Source organism: Emydura macquarii, unplaced genomic scaffold, assembly GCF_026122565.2.
Source record: "Emydura macquarii macquarii isolate MOO-44397 ecotype Brisbane River unplaced genomic scaffold, CSIRO-AGI_Emac_v2 contig_1253, whole genome shotgun sequence".
In the NCBI taxonomy this organism is placed as follows: Eukaryota; Metazoa; Chordata; order Testudines; family Chelidae; genus Emydura; species Emydura macquarii.
This window is the reverse complement of record NW_027131390.1, coordinates 80,698,458-80,725,281: the sequence shown is the minus strand read 5'-3', so window position 1 is coordinate 80,725,281 and position 26,824 is coordinate 80,698,458. Positions and strand designations below refer to the sequence as shown.

Sequence of the window (26,824 nt, the reverse complement as noted above, 5' to 3'; positions counted from 1 at the left end):
AAGGATTTACATTTAATAAAAAAAAATGGTTTGTATTTATAAATTTAGGGAAAATGCCGACACAGTAAGGTTAAATGCTTTGTTTTTGTGTACCTTATGATACATTGTAACATTCCAATTGTTTTAAGCTTAGTATAGAAATACAATACTGGGTCATCCCTGGAAGCAGCCTGCTGGTGTTTTGATATGTTGCTGACTTTCTGTTACAGATGATCAAAGTGAATTAGAAGTTTCACATGACCAACTCTAAGAAATCAGTGTATTCAGTGGCATTCTGTATTTCTGTTCAGTATTTGAATATTTTTTTTACAGTCACTCGTGTGAATTTTAATGCTATTCCAATGTTAATCTCAACATTTTGAAATCACATAAAATATAATGCAAATGTAGTGTTATGTATTTACTTCTAATTTCATATTCCTGGTCAAAATTACTGAATTTCTTGGATGTAATTTATTACAAAAGTTTAAGTAATGTGTACATGTGAATAGAATATTGTGTTTTTCACGACTAAGAAATGTTATGTGGAAATAAATATTTATCCTAACTAATTTTCATTTTTATGTTGCAAGACACACTTAGCGAGCTTGCAGGGCATTTATGCAGTGCGTCGTTTCAAACACCTACAGTGCTACAGCGGGTAGACGGTTTGAAATGTTTCCCATGTATGCTAAGGTAGTTATGTGCATGGCGCTCACGGCTTGGTGAACAATTGGGAGTGAGGAATTTGATTGACAAACGTATGGCCGAGCCTGCGAGCTGCTCTGTGTCCAAGAGAGTACTGAGTCCAGGCTCAGCTCTTTCCCCACCTCCAGGCACAGGAAGGAGTTGCAGGGCTGGGGAGGCTGCTTTTTCACAGCCTGCCATGAAGTTTGAGTTCTACAGGCTCAGGCCCCATTTTATTATTCCAGGCTGTACAGACTGCCGTTACGTATACACACCGCTTAGTTGTATGATGGTTGCTGGCCACAGTTATTGAGACTGCTTCTGTAGCGCTCCGCCAGGCAAGGGCCCATTCATTGTCCAGCGCTTGCCGATAAACTCTGGCTCAGAACTGGATTGCAGAGCTTTGTGTTTTTCTAGACTCACTGGGTTAAATTAATCCCTCCACGGCTGGCTTAGGCAGTGCTGCCAATCCTGTAGCTGCAGGGAGTCAGCTGTTGGAATCCTTCCCCTCTGCAGCAGGGAGACATGCAGTGGGACAATTACGGTTTGTGCCACATGGTGTTTCATGCTGACAGAATTAACAACTTGAGTGCTACCTTCAATCAGGGAAGTTCCTCCAGCTCCTCAGGCTTATGTGGGACACAGCACAGACAGGGCTTACGCTTTTCTGTTTAAGAAACCTGCTTCCAGTACTCCCCGCTCTCTCTAGACGTGTGTACACACCAACACTACACCCACTTTCTCTTGCATCAGCCTAATGCCCACCCCATGGGCAGATTGGAGAAAACTAGATGATGGCCTTGAAGTGAAGGGAAGGGATCAATTGTGTCGCGGGGGGCCCCGGCTTTGCTTGAATGACCCCCGCATTCCATTGACTCAGCAGGGCTTCCAACAAGGCTGAATTTGGCTGACTGTAGCTCCAGTTTAAAAAATGTTCCTCACTCTAGCCACTTATGCATTGCAATGTTACTTTGAGGCAGTCCCTGGGCTAGTGAAATTTACAACCTTGAGGACTTAGGTCCCCTCTACAATGCAAGGGGAGAGTTGGGCACCTAAAACTGGGATTCACAAAAGCCTGCACATTCAGCCAGCCTAGGTAAGGGAATGCTAAGCTTGGAAATACCACCATGGTGTAGGGGCTGAGCTGCCTGAGTGGGGATATAGGCAGCTTTGCACATGCTTCGCAGCATAACAATAGAGGATGTTACTGTGCCTAAATCCCCCTTGTGACTAGCTCCTGGAATCAGATTCTGCTCTGCCTTACTCACAAGAAGTCGGGGGGGGGGAAGGAATGTGAGTGTAAGACGGATCAGAATCAGCCCATTGTACTCCTCCCCACTGCTTAGCTGGGCATCCAACCATGCAGCACAGCTATTAACTGCAAAACCATTCATACCCTGCTAATAGTATAGTTTCACACTTCAAATTAGTTTTCCATTATGTCCTATTAGTTACTTGTCACATAAGGCGTGCAATTTAAGAAAATTAGCATAATACTTTATTGTGCTGCCTTATAGGTAACAAATAAAACAGACTGACATGTCTAGAATCTAGAGGACTTTCCCAATCAGATTCTAGCATCATTAGGTTAGGTAGAAGACAGCATGTATTTCTTATGTAAACCACCACGGACAAAAGTTTCCTTTAGTAGGTTCCCTGTTTTCTGAGCGCACTGATGAAGAAAAAACTGTTACTCTTTATGAAGCGCTCAGACTTGTTATGTATGTAGGCCTCTGGCCCGTAAAAAAAATTGGTTTCTACATGAGAGATTATCTTATCATGGTTGACATTTTTTCACATTTCTTGTCACTTGTAAAAACATAGCTATTATGTGCACTGATGCATCCCCCAGGGAGGAAAAGTTCCTTGAATTACTTATCACATCTATAGCTTTCAGCATACCTAATTGTTGCAACCCCACTCTGATTCGTGTTTCTTTTCCCTTGAGTGAATAGGATCTTTTTGTTCATTCTCTCATGTTCCTGCATCAGTGAACTGTTACCACCTCTTAGAAATGTAATACTTGATTCCTATACCACCTTCGATCTTAAAAGGTCTCAACATATGTTAGAAGTATTAATAAATCAAACCTAAAAACACCACTGTAATGTAGTCAGTCATCTCATTCACAGCAGGTTTTGGGTGTTATTTGAGTAAGAAAGGCAAGGCTGAGCTGCCTGTACGATTTTCAAAATACATGTCTGTGAAAACTGCAGCCTTGCTTCCACTAGAATCCTGTCTGTCTCCTCATGGAAAGGGAATGCTAAAGCTACTTTGACTTTTGTTCCCCTCACTCCTGGCTTTTATCTGTCTACTTCTAGATTCACACTACCAACCCTCCATGCACATGTAATAACTACCTGATGGGTATATGTTAGAAACCAATGTGCTAAATGTAATATAATCATCTCATGCTTTGTTACATGATACTACCACGGCGTAAACACAATTATAAAAAGGTGGAAATATTGCACTAGACTAAGTTTCCTTCATTAGAAAAAGGTATTTGTTTTTGGAGTTGTTAGTCAAGTTTTCCAGTAGATAAAGTACTATAGATATTGTACAGAAAAATAATCTTTGGTGCCACAAGTATGCCATTATTCCATTACAAAGTTTGCTGTTTTAATACAAATGGTTCAGCTACACGGGTCCATACATGGGTACAGGGCACTCTGCTAAAAGCCACAGTGCTCATATTATTCCGCATTTTCCCAATGTGGAGACCATTAAGTGGAGCCTGCTGATAAATCAGAGAAACTTACAGGTAAGTTGTGGAAAACCTCAGATACTGGAGCACATTTCTATACAAAGACATCATCCAGTCCTTGCTCCCAATGATTGTTAGATGCTCAGGGTGCATTTTAATTTTTCATTGATTAAACACTGGCAACGTGCCCAGTGTTGTATATGAGACTGGATGTGATACAATCCCTGCCTCAAAGATTACACTAAGTAACAGTGGGACAAAAAGCCTGGCTCAAGTTGTACTCAAGCAAATTCCCATAAAAGTCAATAGCAGGCTGTATGATTAAGGAGTAAGTGCCACAAAGCTGTTGCCCTTTCGGCACTTGTGGAATTCAACCCCACTGTTTTGATAGGTATCATTCAAGTGCTTTGCAGAAAGCTTTTCTATAATCACAGTTCGTTTTTTTAAAGTGTCCTGCAAGGCAAATAGATATAGTCATGTACATATCTGTGTTACTGTACTTTTACATGTCATCTCATGAAATGGATTGTATTGCAAGAAATGGAATACTAACCAATCTCCCTTACTGCTGTTTAAGTAGAGCTAGTTGTTGACAATTTCATCCTGATTTTCACTAAAAATATTCAGATTTCAGTAAATTTCAAATAGATCTGCATTTTAGCCTTCTGAGCTCTCTTTAACAGGTTGTAATTAGGCTTAGAAGGATTTGATTTTTCTTGATAAACATCAATTCCCTATAGCCACACAAACTGACAAAAAATATTTCCATTGAAATTTAGACAGGCAAAGTACACAAAATGCTGCTTGAGAACTTAATTTGATTTAAGGATATTTACTTTGTACATTTTGAGATGTGATGTTGTCAATTTGTGTTTTAATGGTTATAAAGCTTTAACTTTGTTAATTTCAACATCTATTGTCCTTAAATAATTATCTGAACTCCCCCCCCCCAATAATTTCCTGCAACTGTGAAATTTACATAACTTCAAAAAGTATGCTTAAAATCCTAATTTCACACAAATGAACATTTAAATTGATAAAAATAGAAAAAATGCTTAAAAATAAGATATCCATTGAAATGATAATCAAATTCAGCCAAGTCTGTTCTAGGCATACTTCCTTTCTATTCTAGGCCACCAATCAGCTAGCTGACTCTGGTGATATTGATTGTTTGAGAACATATGAGTAATTTATCAATCTATGAACCAGACCATATATGTACATTTCCATTTTAGAATGAAAGTAGTAAGTATGAAAAGATGTTGGTGTAAGCACTGCACTTTAAAAAAGAATTTTTGCAACTGACATGTAAACATTCTTGTGCTGATAAAACCTAATTTAAAACAAATTTAAATAAAAATGCAATAGTTGCTTGGCAACAGAGGTCATAAAAAATTGACGATTGTGTACATGGTCGTTAAGGATTTAAAAAACTGTTTTCAGATGTTCATAAAAATAGTTATGTTGGCTCAGTGCAAGTTTAGATGAGAGACTCTACTGGAAAAGTGTCATTATTAACAACTTGATAAAGAAATCCCAGTATGGTATGAAATGCCATTTTGGTGCTAGGACAATGAGAAGCATTGCTTTATGAAATGGCTCATATGGGTGTAAATATGGCTGTGTGCCTGTCCTCCAATGCCATGGTCTTTGTCCGTATACCACTGCGGAAAAGAAAACAAACAATATAATATCTGGCTACATACAGAATTATGTACAATGTAATTGATACATGCTACAGAAATCTCAATATAAATATTAAATGAGACACATCTAACCTATCAAATCATCAGAGTTCCAGGGTGCCTGGTTGGTTGTTTGGACAGAGGGTGGAGGTAGCTGAGGTGGACAAGGGGAACGGATGAGTGGAATGCAGTTGATGTGCTTATTTCCTTGCTTTACGTAGTGTGTGTTGGTGGGACATGCTGTCTATCCGCCTTAACTCTGAGCTAACAGGGTTTTTATGTGGGAATTCCCCAAGGTTTTTAAGGAAATGTGTGTCAGGGTTGACAGTTTTAATCACTGGGCTTACTCGATATGAATTATCCTTTGTATAACTCCCTAGAGAGTCCAGATGCCTCTTAGCCCCATAGAAAAGTCTTTTTCCTTTCCTGGTAACCTTCAGAGCTGGACTCTTCCCTCAACGCCATATTCACCCTACTATGCCACCATTCTCTCTGAAGGAGCTTGTGTAGAACAGCTGCAGTCTGTGACAGCTTAGGCTTCAGTTTTCCCTCTTTCTGATTCCCCACTAGGGGCAAGGTAAGAGTGGGGAAAAGGCAAAGTGTAAGGCGTAGCACAAGTTTTCAGGCTGGTAGCTTACAGCTCCAATAGGGGCAGCTGCCATGTGTAGTGCCAGAAAAGGCAAACAGCTGATGGACATGAAAGTTTTGTCCATTAACCTAGTGGAGATAGACCAAGATTATCTTGGGCAAGGGAAAGGACTTTGATAATTAATTTTACACATCTCAGCTGTGGCCCATACATAAGATGTTATCGGTGCATATCTGTGAAGTCTGGAGTTTGATGGACTGTGCTTATGTAGCTAAAAGAACTTTAAGAAATGAGAGGCAATAGGGCAACATTTCAAAGAGGTACATTTTCCTCTCTTCCCTGTGCAAAAGTTTTCAATTTTTTTAGTAAAAAATTATACAAGAAATTACTGTGTCCTCTGGAGTTATTTTGCCAAATATGGTGACTAAATTCAGATGCTGAAACAGAGACTTTCATCCTGATTTAAGTACAAATCTAAAGACAACCTCAATAGGGCAGCTGCTATCTATGCCTTTCTGTGATACGTGCATATTTTTTGAGATGATAAAAGTAAGAACTACATTCTCTTCTCAGCTCTGCCAGGTAGCTATGAAGGGAGACTGTAGCCTTGACAACATTCGTTATAAGCACTGAGCCATACCATTGCTTGGAAATCCACCTGGGCATCAACGAGAGCTTTGGAGATCTGTGCTGCTTGCTGAAAATGAACATTATCTGGGAATTAAAAAAAGAAGAAAAAGGTAAAGCAGAAATAGCTTCTGCACCACTCTGAGGGAAAACAAAACAATAAACAGAACACACAAACACGATTGTTAAAGATACAAGCATCTCCTGTGCTGCTTACTAGAAGACAAATTAGTTGTGGAAAGCTAGATTATTTTATTGATGTAAATGTAACAGCCGTGCCCTTCGTGATTTTGTTTTGTCAGTAGTAAAATTGCAAACCTGTCTGTAACACTAATTAGCTGCAACTCACCATCTGCTGTTCCGTGAATAAGGAGATACTCAACTTGTGTGAAATTTTTAGCTCTGGCCATGACTGTTGAACTCTGGGGAGGGAAAAAAAAGTGCTATTATTCAAGAAATGGTTTGCCACCAACTGACTTTCGTTTCAGTTTCCCACAAACATAATCAGGGGTCCTCTGAATAATAAATAAATAAAAGAACATGTTCAGATATATGCACAAGAGTGTTGTACTTTACACGGGAACATTCACAATGTCCTTCTCCTGTTTGGGATGTATATGTGGAGTACAACTGCAAAGTAACTTGAGCTACAACTCCAGAGGGACACTGCATTGCTGACACACTGATATTGGCTTGTAGCACCGTACTTGCCTGCTCTTCAGCAAACAAATAATTTAAAAATGTATTACCATGACAACATTGCATCCTATTGTAGCATACACTAGATATTTCTGAAAGACTGTACAGCACTTTCCTCAGCAAAACATACGCTGCAATGTATCTATTGATATATCAGTATATCCAGAACCTCTTATTTCTAAGCAAAAAGATAAGATACTTATTAGGGAGTAATAGATGTTTAAAAATTGGGAGAATATGAAATTCAAAAAACAACCAAAGCCATAACCTGAAGCTAGGTCACACTTTGGGAAGCAGAAAAATACTGACATCAAAAAAGAGTGACTAAGATTAATCATGACAAATTTAAAACACGGACAACAGTATGTTAACTAGCACTATGATAACTGCTTGGACTTGCAATTACCACCCGATCATTGCTGTAAAGAACAGAGGAAACGCAGGCTGAAGAGGAGCTCTTTATTTGAACATGGAAGGATATAGGACAATGTTCTGCTATGTACATCGAGACCACAGTGAAGTAGGCCTGGTGAAAAACACAACATACCCTGGGATGGCTTTTTTTAAAGATGTGTGAAATGCAACTTTCCATCCATTAGCAATGTTACACTGCTCCTTTGCTAGTCTTTCTTGAATGCATATGAAAACTCTTTTTTTTTATTTTTATATATATATATATATATATATATATATATATATATATATATATAAAAAAGATATATATATATATATATATATATATATATATATATATATATATATAGTGTAAAGAGCATACGTGTAAATGAAAACCTGTGTTTGTCTCTTTTAGTAACATTACATTTGATTGTTTATTATTTAAGAAAATTAGATCTAGCTATAGAATCCTCATGGTTTAGATCTAAAAATCAAATGTAACATGCACTAATACGTATTGATCCTCATTTACACTGTTCTGATAGTTTAAAATATTACTTACTCCCATTTTAAGTCCACTTTTTGCTGTCAGAGTAATGTAATACAGCTGAATGAGAATTAGGCCTGCTATAAATTTCAAACAAATACAAAAGACAAAAGCTCAAAGAAAAAAAATCCCCACAAACTGCTCCAACTTTCACTATCAAACTCGGAGTAAGCGCAGAGGATGGACCAGTAAGGACAGATTAATTGTCTGGAAACCAGTGACATACCAGAAGCTGGATACAGCGGTGATAGAAACAAAAGTTGGTATTGCAGAGGTGTGATGAAAAATACTCTAGAAAATATCAAAGTTGGAAAGTCTACAGCCATGGCAAGGTAATTCAACCTAGAGAAATATGAGTACAGCCGTATTCAGAGAGAATAAGAAATAGGAAGTAATGGTTCAGAGGTAAAACCAATTAAGCAGCATTCACTGGGTGGAACATTTTCCACAAGCACAGATAAGCACCAGTGACCTACACTGGATTGTTTAATCATGTTAGGAGCTCCTTTCCAGCAAATCAACCTTTATTATTTATCAGTGGGTGAGAAGAGAGAACACTATGGTGAGAGAGAGGAGATGCATGATTTGCTCAGTCATTTCCTTCTGCCTCTACTCTTTGTGACTTTCAGGCCTTATAGCTGACCAACTTAGTCTGAGGCCAGCTGTCAAATTCCACTTTTCTTTGCCTCTTTCCTCTCAGACATTAGACAAATTCACTGGTAAATAATTCCCAAGAATTAGGCGAATACACAAAACACAAAGGCACCGGCTTTCCCAACAGATTATCACTTAAATCTGGGTATTTATTGTTGGTGTTGGTCATATTCTGCTTTTACATGTACCCAACCAAACCCAGGGAGCAGAATATGAACCTCTTGCTTCTAACACTGGAGGTTTCAAAGCAAAAGGAGCAGTCTCGGGTTAGATGGTCACAGTTACACCTCAAAGAGAAGTGCACTGAATCAGGCCCCAGGACACATTTAAGGGTAAATAAATCCAATGTATCAGCATGGTTACTTGCTTTCATGAGTTATATTGTACAAACCACATCTCTCAAAGCCCATGTCAGCGCAAGTGTTCAACTCTGGGCCACACTGAGCAAAACTGGCTTCGCTAAAGATCACACAGCAGTCACCGTTTTATCAGCACGCAACAAACAAGTTAAGGTTTGGCTGAAATTTGAAGGTCTCTCTCCCTTTGGCATATTCTCAGATAATAGAACAAATGTCAAATCAAGTACAAGATGGCATATTTACAAAATTGTACCCTGTTTTGCATAACCTAATGATGCAGCAGTTCTTAAGGACTGAACATTTCAAATCTGCTAGCGAAAGATTGCCAAATCTATGACTGTTTCAAACACTTGCCAAAAGCATATCAAATTCAGAGTGAACTGCAAAATAATCTCTTTCACAAGCTGAACAGTCCCTTTTATAAGCTCTAGGCTGCTGCTGTCTTTGACTTCTAAGGCTCTGGGTCCTTTGTCATGATCTCCCCAACTAAGCCACCAGACTCTCCATAGGCTGGTGGCCCACCTCCCTACTCATCAGCCCCTTAGGGCTTACACTCTTTTGGTTTGGCCCCCTACCTCTGGTCTGTTATAACTTCCATTATCTCCAGGTACCTGCCCCCTTTACAACCCTCCTCCATTACACAAGACTCTCTAGTTATCCTACAGGACAAATTGGGCCAGATTTTAGTCTCATTTACATGGGTGCAACTCTACCATACAATCTCCACTGAAGGGAATGGAACAAAACTGGTCTCTTTTCTCACTTTGCTCCGTACCTCAGCCCCTTTACTGTTGTCACATACAATAATAATACCAGGTCTAGCAATGCTTGTCCCTCCTTTTCCAACTCCCTTATTTTAATACTTCATGGCCACCCTAAAAATAGCTATCATACCTCATTTAGCTTGCTTGCAGGGTGGGAGTTAAACTCATTCCTGAAACAGGCTTCCTAGCACCAAAAGGGGACGGGGTACCTCAAAAAATTCAGTTCCATCAGTACATTTGGAACTAACGCTGTGATGTGTGTGAAGGGCAACACGTTGAGGTCTGCCCCTAACAGTCTGATTAGTGCTTCACAGTGTCACACAGAAAAGCAGGGTTCAGCTTCTGCGTCTAGTCCCTGTCCCACAAGTGAGCAGTAGCTGTCAACACTACAGTGGCAGAGCCTTCAGTACTCGAGGGGGAAGGAACTTTACTTTGCTAATATCTTTAAGGACAGTGTTGATCGACTCAGAAGATAGGCTGCACCAGCCCTCCTTGACTAGAAGGAAGGTCATTGTGACAGAGCCTTGAAGAAAAGGAATAACTTCTGGGTGGGGTCAGCATGGTTCCAAGGAATAAGATTCTTGGGGGAAACCAAATTCCCCAAAATGAATTCCTAGGGTTATTTAACAGGCAAAGAAATAGAGCTTTTTTTTTACTCTTGCTACACACAATGAACAAGGACTTTAGTCAGACTTTCCTACCTCTAGAGGAAGGTGCATAGCGTGACAATATGATGTGTATCATCACCCCCTTCTCCATCTAGCCATCATTCTCCCCAATTAGTCCTCTGAGTAACACATTTAAAACCTTTAGCTCTTGGTATTGGCAGTTTCAGCGTGGCCACTGCCAGCAATGGAGGCTGTGCCAAGAAAATTCGACTCCTGGCATGAAAGGATCAAACAGTCCTCTGGTGCCATCTGTGCCGTGAAGCTAGAGAATGACTTTGTGCACCCAGTGTGTGAATGTTCCATTCTATAGCAAGAATGTGACATATTTACATTACTACCTAGCTGATCTGCTACTGTTCTCACTGCCTAAAAAGGCGCATACTTGAAAAAAAGGCTGAAAGGAAGCTTGATAGAGTTAGCAGCTAGGAAAAAGCAGACCTGGGTCAGGCAAGGAGGCTGTAATGGATCCTGATCTGTCTCCTGTAATAATGGATCCTGAAAAGTCAGATACAGATCAAGGACTCCTCCAGCAATCACCACCACTTTCATCAGCTTTCAAGTGAGCAAAGCCATTGCAACAGGATAGTTTGCATTGCCTAAATGTGATGGGTCCTCAAAGAAGATATTTCAGTCTTTCTATATATTTCATAGAACATTCACTGCCTCTCATGGTGAACACAAGGTACTGTTCCTTCCTTGTAACCCAGTGGTGGTTTAAGACTAATTGTGTTCTAATTTCACCAAAACTACAGACCCTTCAGATACTCATTCTCCTCTCCCACCATGGATTGCTTGATACTCCCTTTCTCAGCTCCTCCCAACAAAACAGACTCTTGGAACCAAATTAATGCCGGCACTTCTGCTGAGGTTATGAGGGCTGAATAGGTGCATCTCTCCTATCCTGAGACTTGCAGGGGCTTGTCAGTTGGTTTAGTCCCTTGTGCCTATAAGCAACCTTCATTTGTGCCTGGTTGCCAAATGCTCACATAAAATCTTCTGATAGCCAAGGCATAGGACCGCCCCAGTCATGCCTCCGTTCCCCCAAGCAATGCTGACTCTACTCCTACCAGAGAATCTTCCCGCATCAGTAAGTCCCTGGAAGCATTTATAGTGGCCATTTTATGCTCCCCTAATTCTTATTAGTGGCAGGCCCCGTTCCTGGTATAATTCAGTGAAGTCTCAAGAGCTGGTTTGCTTTATCCCCAGCTGCTTACAGCCCCAAGGGGTCATTCGGGCAGCTGGAGATAGCTGGTCTGCAGTGCAACATGGTCCTGCTTCTTTTCCCAAAAGAAATCCACTACACTGTGGGCTGGGGGACAGCTTCTATGCTAGCTCTATGCCACTTGAGTAGTCCACTGTGCTAGGAGAATCCCCAGTTACCTGGTTAGACCAGAAGTATAACAGCTTTGTGCTGACGGAGTAGGGTCCAAGGATCTGGCTCCTTAATTTTGTTTCCCCACTTCAGTATCTGAGGATTCAATCCAATCTGAATAGTGACAGAAGCAGTGTTGCCCTTGTGCAAATTTACTTCAAATCTTGGGGGAAAAAACCGCACGCAACTGTTTCTAACCCTCATGAGTGTGGAGGAAAACTTGAAAATGTGACGTGCAACCTACAGGCTCAGAAACCAGAAGGCATATCTAGAATGAATATATATATATTAATCTCATTATTTTTAAACTAATCTCATGCTTTTTTTGGGACCCAAGTTATGATTTTTTGAAAGCCAGAGGTTGGCTATACTGCAAGAGTGTTTCTCTTAATGTTGTTTTCTTGTTTGTTTGACATTGCATTATGTCTGTAGTTTTGTAAAAAAAAAAAAAACCCCACAGTATTTGAGTGAATCTGACTGACCTAGGTATAGGAGGCCCAGGATTTTTAAATTTCCTGCAGGCCCATGACATTTTTTTGGTGGCATGACTCAAGGATGGATTCTCTCTAAATTTAATAACCCGTACTCAAATAATCTAGAAAATGCACGCTTCAAAACCTTTGAGGAACCTCAGTGACTTCATTTTGGTGGAGTGAATTTGTTTAAGATATAGCATAATTTGCCTGCTAGCACATCACATTTTTTAATCAAATCAGTTCCTTGGTAACTGAAATAAAACCATGATTTACAGTTTATGATTAATGTTTGCACAATACCCAAATAAAACTGATTTTTTCTCACGCACATTATTTTCCTGGTCTGGGAGGTAATAACTTAATTCTAAATCCAGAAATCAGTAATACTTGGACTTCTAAAAGCACAATGTAACACAACTTGAATTGTTCATAAGTAAATGAACAAGTTATTTTGAAAGAAAATTGAAATGTATTAAGAATTTCTCTATCATGATGTGCCCTAGGGAAAAAGGATATTTTAAACTATGTGAAAAGAAATTAAGTAGTGTCTTACCTCATAGTTTTTCAGATTATCACTTGCTACAGGAAGACCCATGTAACGCTCTGTATATACTGAATCTGTAATATTAAAAGGGTGAATACAATATAGTAAAAGGCTTCTACTTTCATAAGTGCTTTTGTCTACCTGAAATTCCACATGTTCTGTTACTCACAGACATAAGGACTGCATTACCATATTGGAAAGAGTCATCATTTTCCCTGATGAGCTTCACAGGGTATCCATAATCAGTAGGAATATTTAATGTTCCTGTTGCCATGGACACCTGAATGCTGAATATTAATAAATCACCTTGTGTCAATGCTACATGATTGTTATTCTTTCAGTAATCTTAAGGAAAGTGCTGCAACTCTTGCCTTTACCAACAGGTTTCTGAAAATCATCCAGATAAGTTCTAACTACTTGAGAGCATTTAACAATATTAAGAAAGGAAACTGACAAAACTGGATTATTCCCTGATGGCTGATTTGGGCCTTATTCACTTTAGCTTTATATTTATATTCATTATCTCAGGTTTTCCAGAGAATTTTCAGCATGTTGGCTGATTTTTTTTAATTGCCAGCTTTGCTGCCCTTTTCTGTATAGAAAGCCACAACTGAGGTTCAATAAATACATTTCAGACTCTGTTTAACTACTGATTATTACAAGTGTCAGCGAGACCCACCTACATTTGATTGCTTTTTTAATTCCACTGTGTCCTTTTTGCTGATTGAGTAAATAAGAGAATGTTAGTGTCTCTCTGATTGTCACTGAAAAGAAAAACTTTGCATAGAATTCCGACTACCCTGGAATATCTGCCCTAAAAGGTTAAGACAATTTGGGTACAGCCAAGCAGCTACAGGCAACTGAAAGCTGTAAAATAATAAATAATAATAATAATAATAAAATAAGACTAAAAACTTTCTGGGATAGAGGACGTATTTTTAAATTACCATGACATAACAAATGAGGGGCATAATCTGATGCGCATCTCATTGTGCGGCACATGCTAACAGCTACAATTACTCTGCAATTACTCACCACACAAGTCCATCATTTACAAATGACGGACTCCTAAATAGGCATGTTTTGTAGTCACTAATATTAAACATCTTTCCTGGAGTGAGTGAAAGCCAAAATTTTTCTCAACCAAATTCAAGGAAAGGGGCATTTAATTCCAAAGAATTCAACAGCACAGAGCCTAGCGCTTGGCTAGTTTCTTGGCTATTTGACCAATCTTAGTTTGTGCAACTTTCTTCTTGTGCTGTTTGACAAACATGCTGTAGCTTTAAAAGTTTAGTGTCAAAGGTCCTCAATAATGAAGCTTGCGTACAGTAGTAACCACATGATAGAACTGGGCATTCTAATTAATTAAAGGCAAGCATTTTAAGTAACTACAGTGCTGGTCTAACTTCATTTCATATAAATAAATAAATAACCCACCCCATCCTATCCCAGTTATACAGAGAAAGATATTTAAATGACTCCCTTGTGGCTAGGAAACCTTATACTTATAGGACCAGATCCAACTCAGTTGAAAGACTCCCAGTTTTGCTCAAGGCTACAGTCTTGACATCGCTCCTTCTAACAAACAAACTCCTGCAGGCAATTGTAATCTTTGTTTTATATATATCTTAGATGGACGCAGTACATTGATGTGTTCATGATTTCAATCCTGCCAACAGGGCCAAACAGATTATTTCAAGGTTCTATTAATATTACATATATAAAAAAAAAACGTTTGTAATAACAAATAGAACCTTGAAAAGAATCTGTTTTCAATCCTGCCAAAAGGACCAATCATGAACACATCAATGTACTGAGTCCATCTAAGATGGGAGTATTCTTTTTACTAGCATGTGAACACAGCATTTTCCAGACATCCAGTCTCTTGAGGGATTTCTTCAGAGAATTAACTAGAATTGTAATACTTGAACTTTAAACCCGAAAAGAAAAAATAATTTTGAGACAATTCATATCTGTGGCTTAATAATATTCAGCATCCCTTTAAGAGATGAATTTATAACACAAATGTAATTATTTTTCCTGAAGTTCATTCTTGTAAGCAAAATAGTAATTTAAAGAAACAAGTACCAATAGTAATGAATTTTATGACATTCAGTAAACGATCTCTCTACACTTTTGAATACATGGCAGTTTATGAATGCAAATGCAGACATTTACAATACAGTAACATTGCAAATATTACAGTACTTCTGTGCTTTATAAAGGTCAAACAGATTATCTTAAATTTAGGATCTGACTTTTTAAAGTGAGAAACAGAATTTGGAAAACTTGTGTAATACCAAACAAGAGCTCACCAAGCCGGCCAAATGGCGCTTTTGAGAAATCAGCCAGTTAATATACGATTAAAGTATTATTTTATGAATCAACTCTCTGCAGCATGTATGCTGCAAGTCACACGAGAGTATTTGTAACTGGGAAGCCATCACATACCATAATATTGCCAGCGTGACACAGGGGCAACAGCTATTCCACACTTGAACACTCCACTTCCAGATCCAAGCACCATGGAGGTCACATACCCCCCATAAGACTGAGAAGAAAACAATGCAGTTATGTTAATGGGAAGGAAGTGATGGGGTCCATCTGCCACACTATTTTTCACACATGTTCAGCCTTTGTGTTTTTTATATTAAGACCTCCAACATGATTTTGGTATTTCGGACTGGAGTATTGGATCTTGGAGCAGCAAGATCCAGAACAAGATTATGACTTGGGCAATGAATCTCCATTTCAGTCTGGAGGCAGGGCAACAACGCACTGTCCTTTACTATGGGAAGATGAGAAATTCACAAACCAGTCCACTACATAGATGTTTAAGTATCTGATATGCAAGAGCATGCAGGCAGCAAGATATCTTTAAATGATGTTACTTGCTACCACAAGTGACTGCATTCACAATAGTTTAGAGGCTATTTTTGAAAGTTTTCTCTTAATATTTAAAGAGATAAGTAACTTTATGAACTTATCATTATCTTGCAATGGGATAACAATGGACTAACCCTCAAACAACTACAGAGTCCCAGTGACATCAATGACATTCATGGGTGTAGAGGGATCAGTACTCACAGATTCCACTGCAAGAATGGGCCCTTCAGTCCCAGTAGAGCAAAGCACTTATATATCTGTTTAAGTTCAAGCACACTAGCAGTCCCACTGAAATCAATGGACCTATCAATGTGGGGGGAAGATACTGCTCTGTAACTGGGAGTTTTTTAGAAGTGTGGTCCCTATCTGTATTCTATCATGTGCCCAGAGCTGAAGAACTAAAAGTAGTGTCCATTGGTCTGCACACATGCCCTGGCTCACCCTGTGCCTCTGTCCAAAGGAATAAGGGCGGGATGGACCAGTTCTTTCTCTACTGGGAATCAGAGAAGAGCTGAAGCAGAGGAGGGTGGGAAGTGAAAACAAATAGGGACCACACATCTCCACATCTCAAAAAACCTCCAGTTACAGGTCAGTAACTTCCCCTTCTTCTTTGAGTGATGGTCCCTATTTTAATCCACTGTGGGTTACTGACAAACAGTACTTAAGCGGGAAGAGGGTGCAAGGATGTAGACTGTATAGCTGATCGGAAGACCACCAGCACAAAGGAGGCAGCAGCAGAGGAGCCCTGCACCAGAGTATAATGTCTTGTGAACATGTGAATAGAGACCCACATGTCCGCTTAACAGATACCAAGGAGGAGCAACTCCTGAAGTGATGCCATAGTCGTTGCTTGTGCTCTGATGGAATAAAATTTCACTCCGTGGGGAGAGGGGAGGGAGGTCAAAAACTGATAGAGCAGAGTGCAGCCAAAGATCCATTTGGAGGTTCTTTGGGTGGAGATGGCATGCCCCCTGATCCTTTCTGCTATGGCAATGAATAGTCTCAGGGATTTACTGATTGGCTTTGTTCTTTGCAGATAAAAGGCCAAGGCCTGCCAGACACAGAGGGAGTGTAGTCTTCGTTCCTCTGAGGAATTGTGTGGTTTTGGGAAGAACACAGCTAAGTGAATTGATTGGTTAAGGTGAAATTCTGAAACTACACTGGGGATGAATTTGGGGTGTAGATGCAAGGCAACCTTATCTTTATGGAATATAGCATAAAAAGAATCTGCCATCATCACTGCAAGCTCACCAGCCCTTCTAGCTGAGGCTTAATTAATGGGGAAAGCTATTCTGTTGGATCCAGATGAGTGGAGGACGTCTAAGTGTTTGTTCTGGGAATCTTGGGCCTCTTCAAGAGGAATCTAGAGTTTTCCAGCAACCCTGAGACGAGGGTCCTGGAACTGTCTGAAGTCATCAGGGAGAGGAGGAGATGCAGGGGTCACTGGTTCATCCACAGATGAAGATGGCTGCCTTACTGGATCCGGCAGTTCAGTGAGTAATGCTCCTCCTCCTCCGTACGATCCAGAGGCAGATCTGAGCCTCCTTTAGCAGGAAGGAAAGGGGTGACTCCCTAAGCAGATCAGATTGACTCTGCAAGAGGGTACTGGTCCCAAGACCCTCAGTCTGGCCAGTAGGAGGGATCAATAGGTATTCATGGGGGTACCAATAGTTCCAAGTTAGATGAGGCAGAGATTGGTCCCAAACTGGTGATGTCTTTTGGGGGTGAAGGACATGAAAAATGGCGGGGGGGGGGGGAGAAGGCTCATTGGGTGGTTCACAATCGGGTGGCGACAAACTCCTTCCTGTGGTCAACTCCATTGGTGATGGTGGTATCTCATTGGTGATGATGGGGCCCAATGAAGGAGGGGATTCCAAATCTGGGACAGTGAAGACGTCCTGTGGAGTGGCAATGGATTCAGATGTCCCTCAGGTGAGAGGTCTACTTGTCTGAGCCACTGGAGTCACAGAAGACTGTGTAGCTGCTGAGGAAGATGGTGCCATGGATAAGCAAAGTTGACCCTGATTGGTCTTCACTAGTGCTGGTGGATCCCAGGGTCTGGGAGGTGCCAAGGTAGGGATAGGATACAGAGTGACCTAAACAAACTGGAGGATTGGGCCACAACTGATGGATCCCATTCGATGGTACTGATGGATCACGGTCTGGTACCGCTGTAGCCCAACGCGTATGGACTTTGTCACGCCTCTGAGATTTAAGACATACTAACATGTTCAACATCTTTATTAATGATCGGTCTGGTACCGCTGTAGCCCAACGCGCATGGACTTTGTCACGCCTCTGAGATTTAAGACATACTAAGCCTCACAGGCTGAGCTGATGGACTTGCTCAGAGCTGAATCCAACTTCTTTGAAGTGGATACAGAGAACAGCTTAGTCTTATGTTTATGAGAGTGCTTCCTAGATTCCTGACAAGATCCTGCCAGGACAGTCTATGTGGTTAGAGTCTCCCACACCAGAGTCAGACTTCACAGCAGGAGGTGGACTCATTGCTGAATCAGGCCAGTGTACAGGAGTGGTCCCTCAACTAGGGTCCAACTGGGGGCCTCATGGTCTTCTCCAGGAAGTATTTGTGGAGATGAAGTTCCCAACTTTCTCAGGTACAGTTGGGAAACGATCAGCAGATATTGCACCTCACCTTAATGTGAGCTTCCCCCAGGCAGTATAGGGGGCACTGGTGGTCATTGCTGACTAGGAAGTATTGCAGGCAGGAAGCACAGAGTTTGAAGCCCTGAGTCCAGGGCAAAGTTTGGTACCCGAACAGGATACAGGGGAAGGGACGTGGTTTCCACCAAAGAAACTAAATCTAAACCTCAAGAGATCAATAAAACACTAACCTGTAAACTGTAAAAACTAATTATACTGTTAAATACAATTCTTATTGTGTAGAAAAGAGGCAAAGTTACAGACACTGGAGTCCATGAGGTGGTGAGAAGGAACTGAAGAGATGGTCAGTTCACCTCATCCTTTATCCCCTCGGACTGAGGCGAGCCAGGGCGCATGCACAGACCAATGAACATTACTTTCAAATTCTCCGGATCTGGGCGCATGCATAACTCACAGTGGAATACAATAAGGACCATCACTCAAAGAATTACAATTTAGGCACATGCTTTAAAAATTTGCTGACTCAGGGCCTTTGTGAAAAATTGCCAATTTAACATCTCTGGAAACTAAGTTCTTCCTTTTGTCCATAGGATACGATCAGAAGAAGTGGCATCAGTGCAGACTTCCTCATATTTTGTATGCCATATTATGTAAGTTGTGTATAGAGTAAAAGACACAACAGTTAAGTGTTTACAATTACCTACTAGAGACTCATCAGCCAGAGTAATAGGAATACTCACCCAGCCCCAAATAGCTATTCTGCTTTTATCGACAAATGGCATTTCAGAAAATTTTCTAAATGCAAACAAAAAACAAAATGAAACACTCACTAGATTGCAGAGATTTTACAATAGTAGTGATCACATGCAATTCCCTGTTTTCTGATATGCTGACATTTTAACTTACAAAGCTACGGCTGGACCATTTGGCCAGAGTGATTGCTTGAGACAAAAATGTAATGTTTCACCTTTTTCTGAACTTTATAAAATCTGCTGAGTCTGAAGTTTTTTTGTGTGTAACTGACAAAAAACAAAACCCGGCAGCTTTGTAAAAAAAATGTTCATTCCAGGCTTAGTCTAGATATTTTTTGGTATCATGTTGGCAGCCCCAGTTATATGGAATGGTAAGGGACAGGGATTATATCTAGAAATCTGGCCTATGGGAGAGTTAAGAGGGCTTTAAAAAAATCCCTCAATTAATTTAAACTCCTGCTCAAGACTGAAGTTCACCTCAGTAATACTGGTGCAATCTCATTGGCTTTATTTAGTTCAATTAGATCACCAGTATAAGATGAATGGTGAATATGACTACAAGTGCAAATGCTGATTAACTCAGCGAATCTGACTAGAAGTCTTGATGAACTGAACTCAATAATTTGTTTTAAATATAGTCTGCTTTTTGTGCTCTATATCAAAGTCATTGGTCATCAGCCAACAGCTAAATATAAGGAAGATAATGATTAGGAGATGGTATATAAAACATATACATTTGAAAATTTCACCCTTAAGTAAGTGACTAGCACAGAATCACAAAAGGAATTTGTAGACAAGCCCAGAGTAGAATTTGGGTCTAATGACTCTGAGTTGTGTGCTACAGTGACAAGATTATCCTTTCTTTTCTAGAATACTACCACTATAATTAAGTTTTTGCTAATGGAGCGTAGCTTCCCCTCACTGCATGTCATGATATTCTTTGTTTTATTTCCATATATGTATATATTAATTAAACATGTAGAATGACTACTGCTCAGCATATAGAAATTAAGTAGTAGTAGAAAGAAGCATTTAGCTACAGTTTTTTAATACAAATTGCAGTGTAATAGTGATAGTAATAGATTTGAAAAATCTATTCCCTCTCCCCCCCATTTTATGAGTTGTTTATTAAATAGAAAGACGAGTGCCTTGGTTTATCACTCTTAAAACTTCAACAGCTAGGACATCAAGCGGTATAATAGTTAATGAAATAGTCCACTGTGTGCTCACTTAGCTGATGAGATTTGATCCTCTACTTCATATGTTCCCAGTCTTCGATTTATTGCATGCATAATTTCATCTCCTTGGTAGCCACTTCCTCTGCCATCAAAGCTAGCCACAATGATCTGTTCTGTGCTTGCAAGGTACGTAGCCCAATTGATACGGAAGGCATAATCTGCTTTCTGACTGCAGGGCCCTGCATAGCTGAGAAAGAATCCCAAAGGAGTCAAACATCTGATGTTCATTTATTCTCTCATCAAGAATAGGTGACAGAGTTATTGCTGAAAATCATAAATAGGCAAACTTAATAACTAGATTAGACAGATTAGCAAGTATCATCTTTAATCATTTTGATTCTGAAGAATTCACTATGTGCTGTCTTGTTTATTCTTAATGGGAGACCTCACATGAATAAGACCTGCAAGATTGGGCCCTAAAACTATCCAACGCTATTTCCCTTTTGGGAGAAAAGAGGGGAGCCTTTTTAAATGGGACAATTAGGCATTAACATAAAAAAATCAGAACAATAAAAGGACTCATTATCTACCTACATCTATGCGTTTCACTTTCAAAACCGAGCAATACGTATGTCAGAACTTCAAGAGACCCTGCTTCCACGTGAACAGATCTTGCTATTGATGAGGGAATTTGTGACGTCATTAATTTTACTAGTCTGAAAATGCAGCTCATCACAATTTTTCCAGAGACTACCCACCTCATTCTTCATAATGATATGATTAGTAATATGCTGTATGAAACACAGTTGATACTCACCAAGGACCAGATGAGAATCAATGAGCACACAGGGGTTTTGTTGTGTTTTGAATTTTAACAAGTGAAGGAGATTTAATGTTCATTAAAGCTATAACTAGGCAAATAATGAATAATGTTTATTTAATAACGTTATTAAATAAATAAAAAGAGGTAACTGATTTCTATATTGAGAGAAAACCAGTATAACTCCTGAATTGTGTTATTCTCCTTAGGGAGCAAGTTTTCAGTAAATATGGCAATTTGTTAGCCATTTCTATGAATAGCAAATTTCAGTAGTATTCAGTTAAAATAAATAGCAAATAATGAAAATACATTAGTATGAGCAGAAGAGAGTGAGGGAAGAAAAGGAACAAAGAGCATTATATTCAAGGTCCAGCGAATGTGTCTTTTTTTGTGCTTACAAATTCCTTGGCCTGATTTCTCTATTAACATGGAGGCTATCACATACCTGTACAATATAGTACAGATCTCTTACATAAACCTAACCTAACTGAACAGCAAATTTTTCTTCTGGGATTTGGAACCAGCAAAAGTTAAACAAAATTGTCATTTAGCCAGAGTTTTCTAGTCAGCTCCCTCTAATGTGTATTTTGTGTCCAATTCAAAGCCCACTGAAGTATTGTCTAATGGTAGTTTGCAGGTAGGCTGCAAAAGCATTATGGTCAGCTATTTTCAGTACAATCTGGAAGCAGGGCCTGGACCTCTAAGATAATGAGGAACTCTTGTGTACCCTGAATTCCTACGGACTTCAGTGGGAACTGAGGGTACTCAGCTCCGCATGGGAAGTGCTGAGAATCTTACAGGATCAGGCCTGGAAAGTTTCCAGTCCCATAAAAAACAGATACTCTTATTAAACCTTGCAGCATCTCACAGCGCACATGCTTAGGAGAACAAAATCCATCGCAATATATGGAAAGCTGGGATTCAGAATGCTTTGTCTCTTAAAACCACTTTCAAAAGTAATTAGAAATCAGTTAGGCCAGCTGTGTATTTTCTGAAGTTATGAGAAGTCTTTGAAGTAAATGAAAGTGATTACTAACATATTATTGCTAACATACTTGAAGACTTACACATCAAGGAGCAGAGGGTACTTCTTTGATGAATCAAAATGGGGAGGTAAGATCATCTGATACCACAATGCTAAAAGTAAAAAAACAAGTTTGATTTTTAACAGTTGCACTATGGAATAACTAATATGCATCCTGACTATTTATATAACCAATAAAGTACAGCTGTCACCCCTTAATTTAAAAAAAAAATTGTATAAAACTTCATTTTATTCACAAATACCCTAAAACAAACTAGTCTAGATTTAGATTTACTAGGTTAGTTAGAAACATTAACTCAATTTCTTCATGGTTTGAAAATAAGTCACTAGAAATTCTGAAGCTGATACTGAGTTTTGGTTTTTTTAAAAAACAAAAATTGTAACTGTTTTCAAAAGCTAAGATTCTACAGTTAAGATTCTACATTTAATGTGGAAATCGTGACAAAGTGGTATGCTGGCAGTCTGTATCATCTCAAAGAATGCTTTTCTAGTCAATTTTCTTGCTCCCATGTCCCAATGAGAGAGGAAACTGAGAGAAAATTATCAGCTTCTCAGGTAAGTGTGGAACAAAGAACTCAGTTCAAGGGCTTATGAATAAAGTCTTAGAACTATGTTTTATTATGTTTACATCACAGGGAATAGCAATTCAGTTCTATGCCTTTCCTCTCTAAACTGTGATGGAAGAGCTGGACTGACAGTTAACGAAACATACTAAATGCAGACTGTGAATGAGACAGGGAGTGCCGCAGACTTAGTGGTTTGCTTGTTCACTGAAGGATTTTACAAGAATGGATGTTGTGCAGAGTGTTGTAGGAATGTGTTGTGTTCCAAGGGTTAGAGTCCAAGCATTCCAGGAGTTTGTAGAGTTCAGACTATGCATGATGTTAAAATACAAATGTGCTAAGTGACATTGAAAAATTAAGACCCTGGGTCATGTGTTGTTGAAAGTGTTTCATCTTTGTGCTCTGTAGATGTATGTAAAGGCATCTTCTTTGATATATACAAGACACATGGATTTAAGAGCCTATTTGGATCTGAAGTTTAAATAAATGGGATTATTTTCTCTGCCCACTCCTACACAAAGAAAGAAGAAATTCCCCTTACCCAACAGCTTCTACCCTGAAGAGATGAAGTAGTAAGAGGAAGGAGGAATAAGAAGATGAACACACAACTGATAGCATGAAGATCATCTTTAAAATCTCCATCTTCCCTGGTAGTTCTCATCTTTAACCCTACTAAAAGTGTTACTAGAAATAAGACAGAAAAACAAAGATAAAGGAGAGTTATAATATTAATGAGATAACACTGGGAGGAAGGAGGTATAAAAAAAAGTGCCAACAAAGGTTTGCAAAACTTGATTCCTGTAAAAATGATCATTCTGTTGAACAGAGTGAATGTGTGTCACATAAAACAGAGAGGCTGACACTAGAGTTTGGAATGAAGACTAATCCAGGAAGGCACTGTCCATAGCCTATCGATGCTTCTCAACACAGCATCAATTCAAGGAAAGACTCCAAGGAAACTTGTGAGGTCATGAACCAAAACAGCTTCCTTAACACCATGCAAATCCAAATCAGCAAGATTCATAAAGTGGCGAATTCACCTAATGGGCAATTTAGCCCAGTATCTAAACATCTAAAAACACCACTTAAAAACAATTTTTAAGCACTAAAACAAGGTTACTTACCAGTAACTGATGTTCCTCAAGATGTGTTGCTCATGTCCATTCCACTATAGGTGTGTGCATGCCTCCATGCACGGTTACCTGGAACTTTTTTTCCCCTTAGCAGATCCCTTAGGGCCGGCTCCAGCGTCCCCTGGAGCCCCGCACACATGCCACGCGGTATATGAGGTGCTGCCGGCCCTACTTCCTCTCAGTCCCTTCTTTCTGCCAACTCTGGCAGTGGGGATGGGGGGTTGGGTTGTGGAATGGACATGAGCAACACATCTCGAAGAACATCATTTACTGGTAAGTAACCTTGTTTTCTTCTTCAAGTGCTTGCTCACGTCCATTCCACTATAGGTGACTAACAAGCAATACTTTGGAGGTGGGTCGGAGCTACCGGTGAGCTGCCCTCAGCACCGCTCTGCCAAAATCCCGCATCCTCTCTCGCCCTCTGGATGATGGCGTAGTGGGACATGAAGGTATGCACCGACGACCAGGTGGCAGCTTTGCAGATGTCCTGCAGGGGCACGTTCTCCAGGAAGGCTGTAGATGAGGCGTGAACTCTGGTTGAGTGTGCTGTGATGGTTCCCAGAAGTGGCACCCTCGCCTGCTCGTAGCAGAACTTGATGCATGATGTAATCCACGAGGAGATGCGCTGGGTGGAGACAGGTGAGACTTTCATCCAGTCGGCCACTGCAACGAAGAGCTGCGTCGATTTCCGGAACGGCTTTGTGCGCTCGATGTAGAAGGCCAGGGCTCGTCTCACGTCCAGCGAATGCCATCTCCTCTCCTCCTCCGAACCGTGAGGTTTGGGAAAAAATACGGGGAGAAAAATATCTTGATTACAATGAAATTAGGAAACCACCTTGGGTAGGAAGGCCGGATGCGGCCTCAGCTGAATCTTGTCCTTATAGAATACTGTACAGGGGGGCTCCGAGGTCAGGGCCTAATCTCGGAAACCCGCCTGGCTGAGATAATGGCCACCGGGAAGGCTACCTTCCATGAAAGCATGAGCAGAGGGCATGGAGCCATGAGTTCAAAGGGCAGCCCCGTGAGTCTCGAGAGGACCAGATTGAAATCCCAGGGAGGCATCGGGTCACGGACCTGAGGATAAAGCCTCTCCACCCCCTTGTGGAACCTGATCGACATGGGATAGGAGAACAGCGATCTCCCGTCTAGCGACTGATGGAAGGCCAAAATGGCCACCAGGTGAACCTTCAACCAGGCCAGCGCCAGACCCTGGAGCTTTAGCTGAAGCAGGTACTCCAGGATTGCCTGTATAGGCAAGAGGCTGGACGGAATACCCCGGGACTCCGCCAAACACGTAAACCGTCTCCACTTAGCCCGATACACAACCTGTGTAGAAGGCTTCCTGCTGCCAAGCAGGACTTGCTGGACCTGCACCGAGCAGGCTCTCTCTCCCTCCGTCAGCCACAGAGCCTCCAGACTGTGAGGTGCAGGGAGTCCAGGTCCAGGTGCAAGAGGCGACTGTGGTCCTGGGATAGAAGGCTGTGCTGCCTCGGGAGCTCCAGGGGTAGGGTGATCGAAAGGTCCAGCAGCATGCTGAACCAGTGCTGTCTTGGCCAGGCCGGAGCGATGAGTATAACGTCCCTCTTTATTTTCAGCAGGACCTTGGGCAGGAGCAAAACGGGCGGAAACGCATACATGAGGGTCCCCGTCCAGTCCATGACGAACGCGTCGGAAATCGATAAAGTCTCGCAACCCCGGAGCAAGCAGAACCTCGGACACTGTGTTCCAGGCCGAGGTGAATAGGTCCAGCTGGGGAACTCCCCACTTCTGGAAGACCATAGCCACCACCTCTGGGTGCAACGACCAGTCGTGGCAGGATAGAAATGACCTGCTGAGGCAATCCGCCTCGTCGTTCCTCACTCCTGGGAGGTGAGAGGCCGTCAGGTGGAAATCGTGCCTCACGGCAAAGTCCCACAGATGGATAGCTCCCTCACAGAGGGCTGAGGAGCGCGCTCCCCCTGCCCGTTTATGTAAAACATGACTGCTGTGTTGTCCGTCAGCATCTGCACCACTCTGCCTGTCAGGAATCGGAGGAACACCTTGCACGCTAGGCGAATGGCCCTCAGCTCCTTCACGTTGATGTGCAGGCGCCTCTCCTCCCCCAACGAGAGCCCCATAGTGTCTAAGTTGGCACTGATGTGGGTTCCCCATCCTACGTCTGAGGTGTCGGAAGTTAGGGTGACTGACAGGACCAGTTCCCTGAACAGAACGCCCTTCATCACTGCCCTGTGAGTCTGCCACAAGTTTAGGGAGGCTAAGATGGGCAGGGGAACTGTGACCGCTCGGTCCAACGGGTGTCTGCTCGGAATATATACTGGGGCCAACCATGCCTGAAGCAGTCTGAGCCTCAGGCGAGCTAGTCTCATATATACGTGCAGGCCACCATGTGGCCTAACAGCTGTAGGCAGTGCCTGGCTGTTGTCATGGGGCATCAGTGCAGCTGGGAAATGATAGAGACCATCGCCTCGAAACGTGGCTGAGGCAGGAAGGCTCTGGCATCGGAAGCGTCCAGGGTGGCCTCAATGAACTCAATTCATTGCACTGGGGTTAGTGTGGACTTCTGTTCGTTTATGAGTAGTCCCAGCCTACTGCACATGAAGCAAGTGAGGGTCACACTTTCCTGCACTTGGGACCTGGACCTGGATCAGCTAATTGTCAATGTAAGGAAAAATTTGCACACCCTTTCGTCTCAGGTGGGCAGCCACTACCGCCATGAACTTGGTAAACACCCTTGGAGTCGAAGACAGGCCAAAGGGCAGGGCTGTAAATTGGTAGTCGGAGCCAGCCACCATGAAGTGGAGAAAACACCAGTGGCTGGAGGAGGATAGACACATGGAAGTATGCGTCCTTGAGATCGAGGGCAACATACCAGTCTCCCAGATCCAGAGAAGGGATTATGGAGGCTAGGGACACCATGCGAAATCTGAGTTGTTTGACATATTTGTTTAGACAACGCAGGTCTAGTATGGGTCTCAGATCCCCCTTCGCCTTGGGGATGAGGAAGTACCTCAAATAGTATGCCTTTCCTCTTCTGCCTTGAAGGACCATTTCCACCACTCCCAGGTTGAG

The 26,824-nt window shown here is 41.2% G+C and overlaps 1 protein-coding gene across 3 annotated transcripts in view; it reads right to left on the bottom strand.

The window, feature by feature from the left end:
* Window positions 1-300: 300 nt before the first annotated feature.
* LOC137153704 (dipeptidyl peptidase 4-like) overlaps window positions 301-26,824 on the bottom strand; it is a 76,926-nt gene continuing 50,402 nt past the window's right edge. For 2 of the 3 annotated variants that reach the window (XM_067549365.1, XM_067549366.1), the window contains exons 19-26: window positions 22,082-22,151; window positions 20,247-20,441; window positions 19,005-19,059; window positions 15,205-15,304; window positions 12,763-12,827; window positions 6,624-6,696; window positions 6,288-6,361; window positions 301-5,037 (exon numbers count right to left, since the gene is read on the bottom strand). In XM_067549365.1, coding sequence (XP_067405466.1) covers window positions 4,939-5,037; window positions 6,288-6,361; window positions 6,624-6,696; window positions 12,763-12,827; window positions 15,205-15,304; window positions 19,005-19,059; window positions 20,247-20,441; window positions 22,082-22,151 — 731 coding nt within the window. In that variant the 3' untranslated portion in view covers window positions 301-4,938. Of the gene's footprint in view, window positions 5,038-6,287; window positions 6,362-6,623; window positions 6,697-7,770; window positions 8,259-12,762; window positions 12,828-15,204; window positions 15,305-19,004; window positions 19,060-20,246; window positions 20,442-22,081; window positions 22,152-26,824 lie in introns of those variants that run through there. The other variant, XM_067549367.1, reaches the window with a different exon arrangement.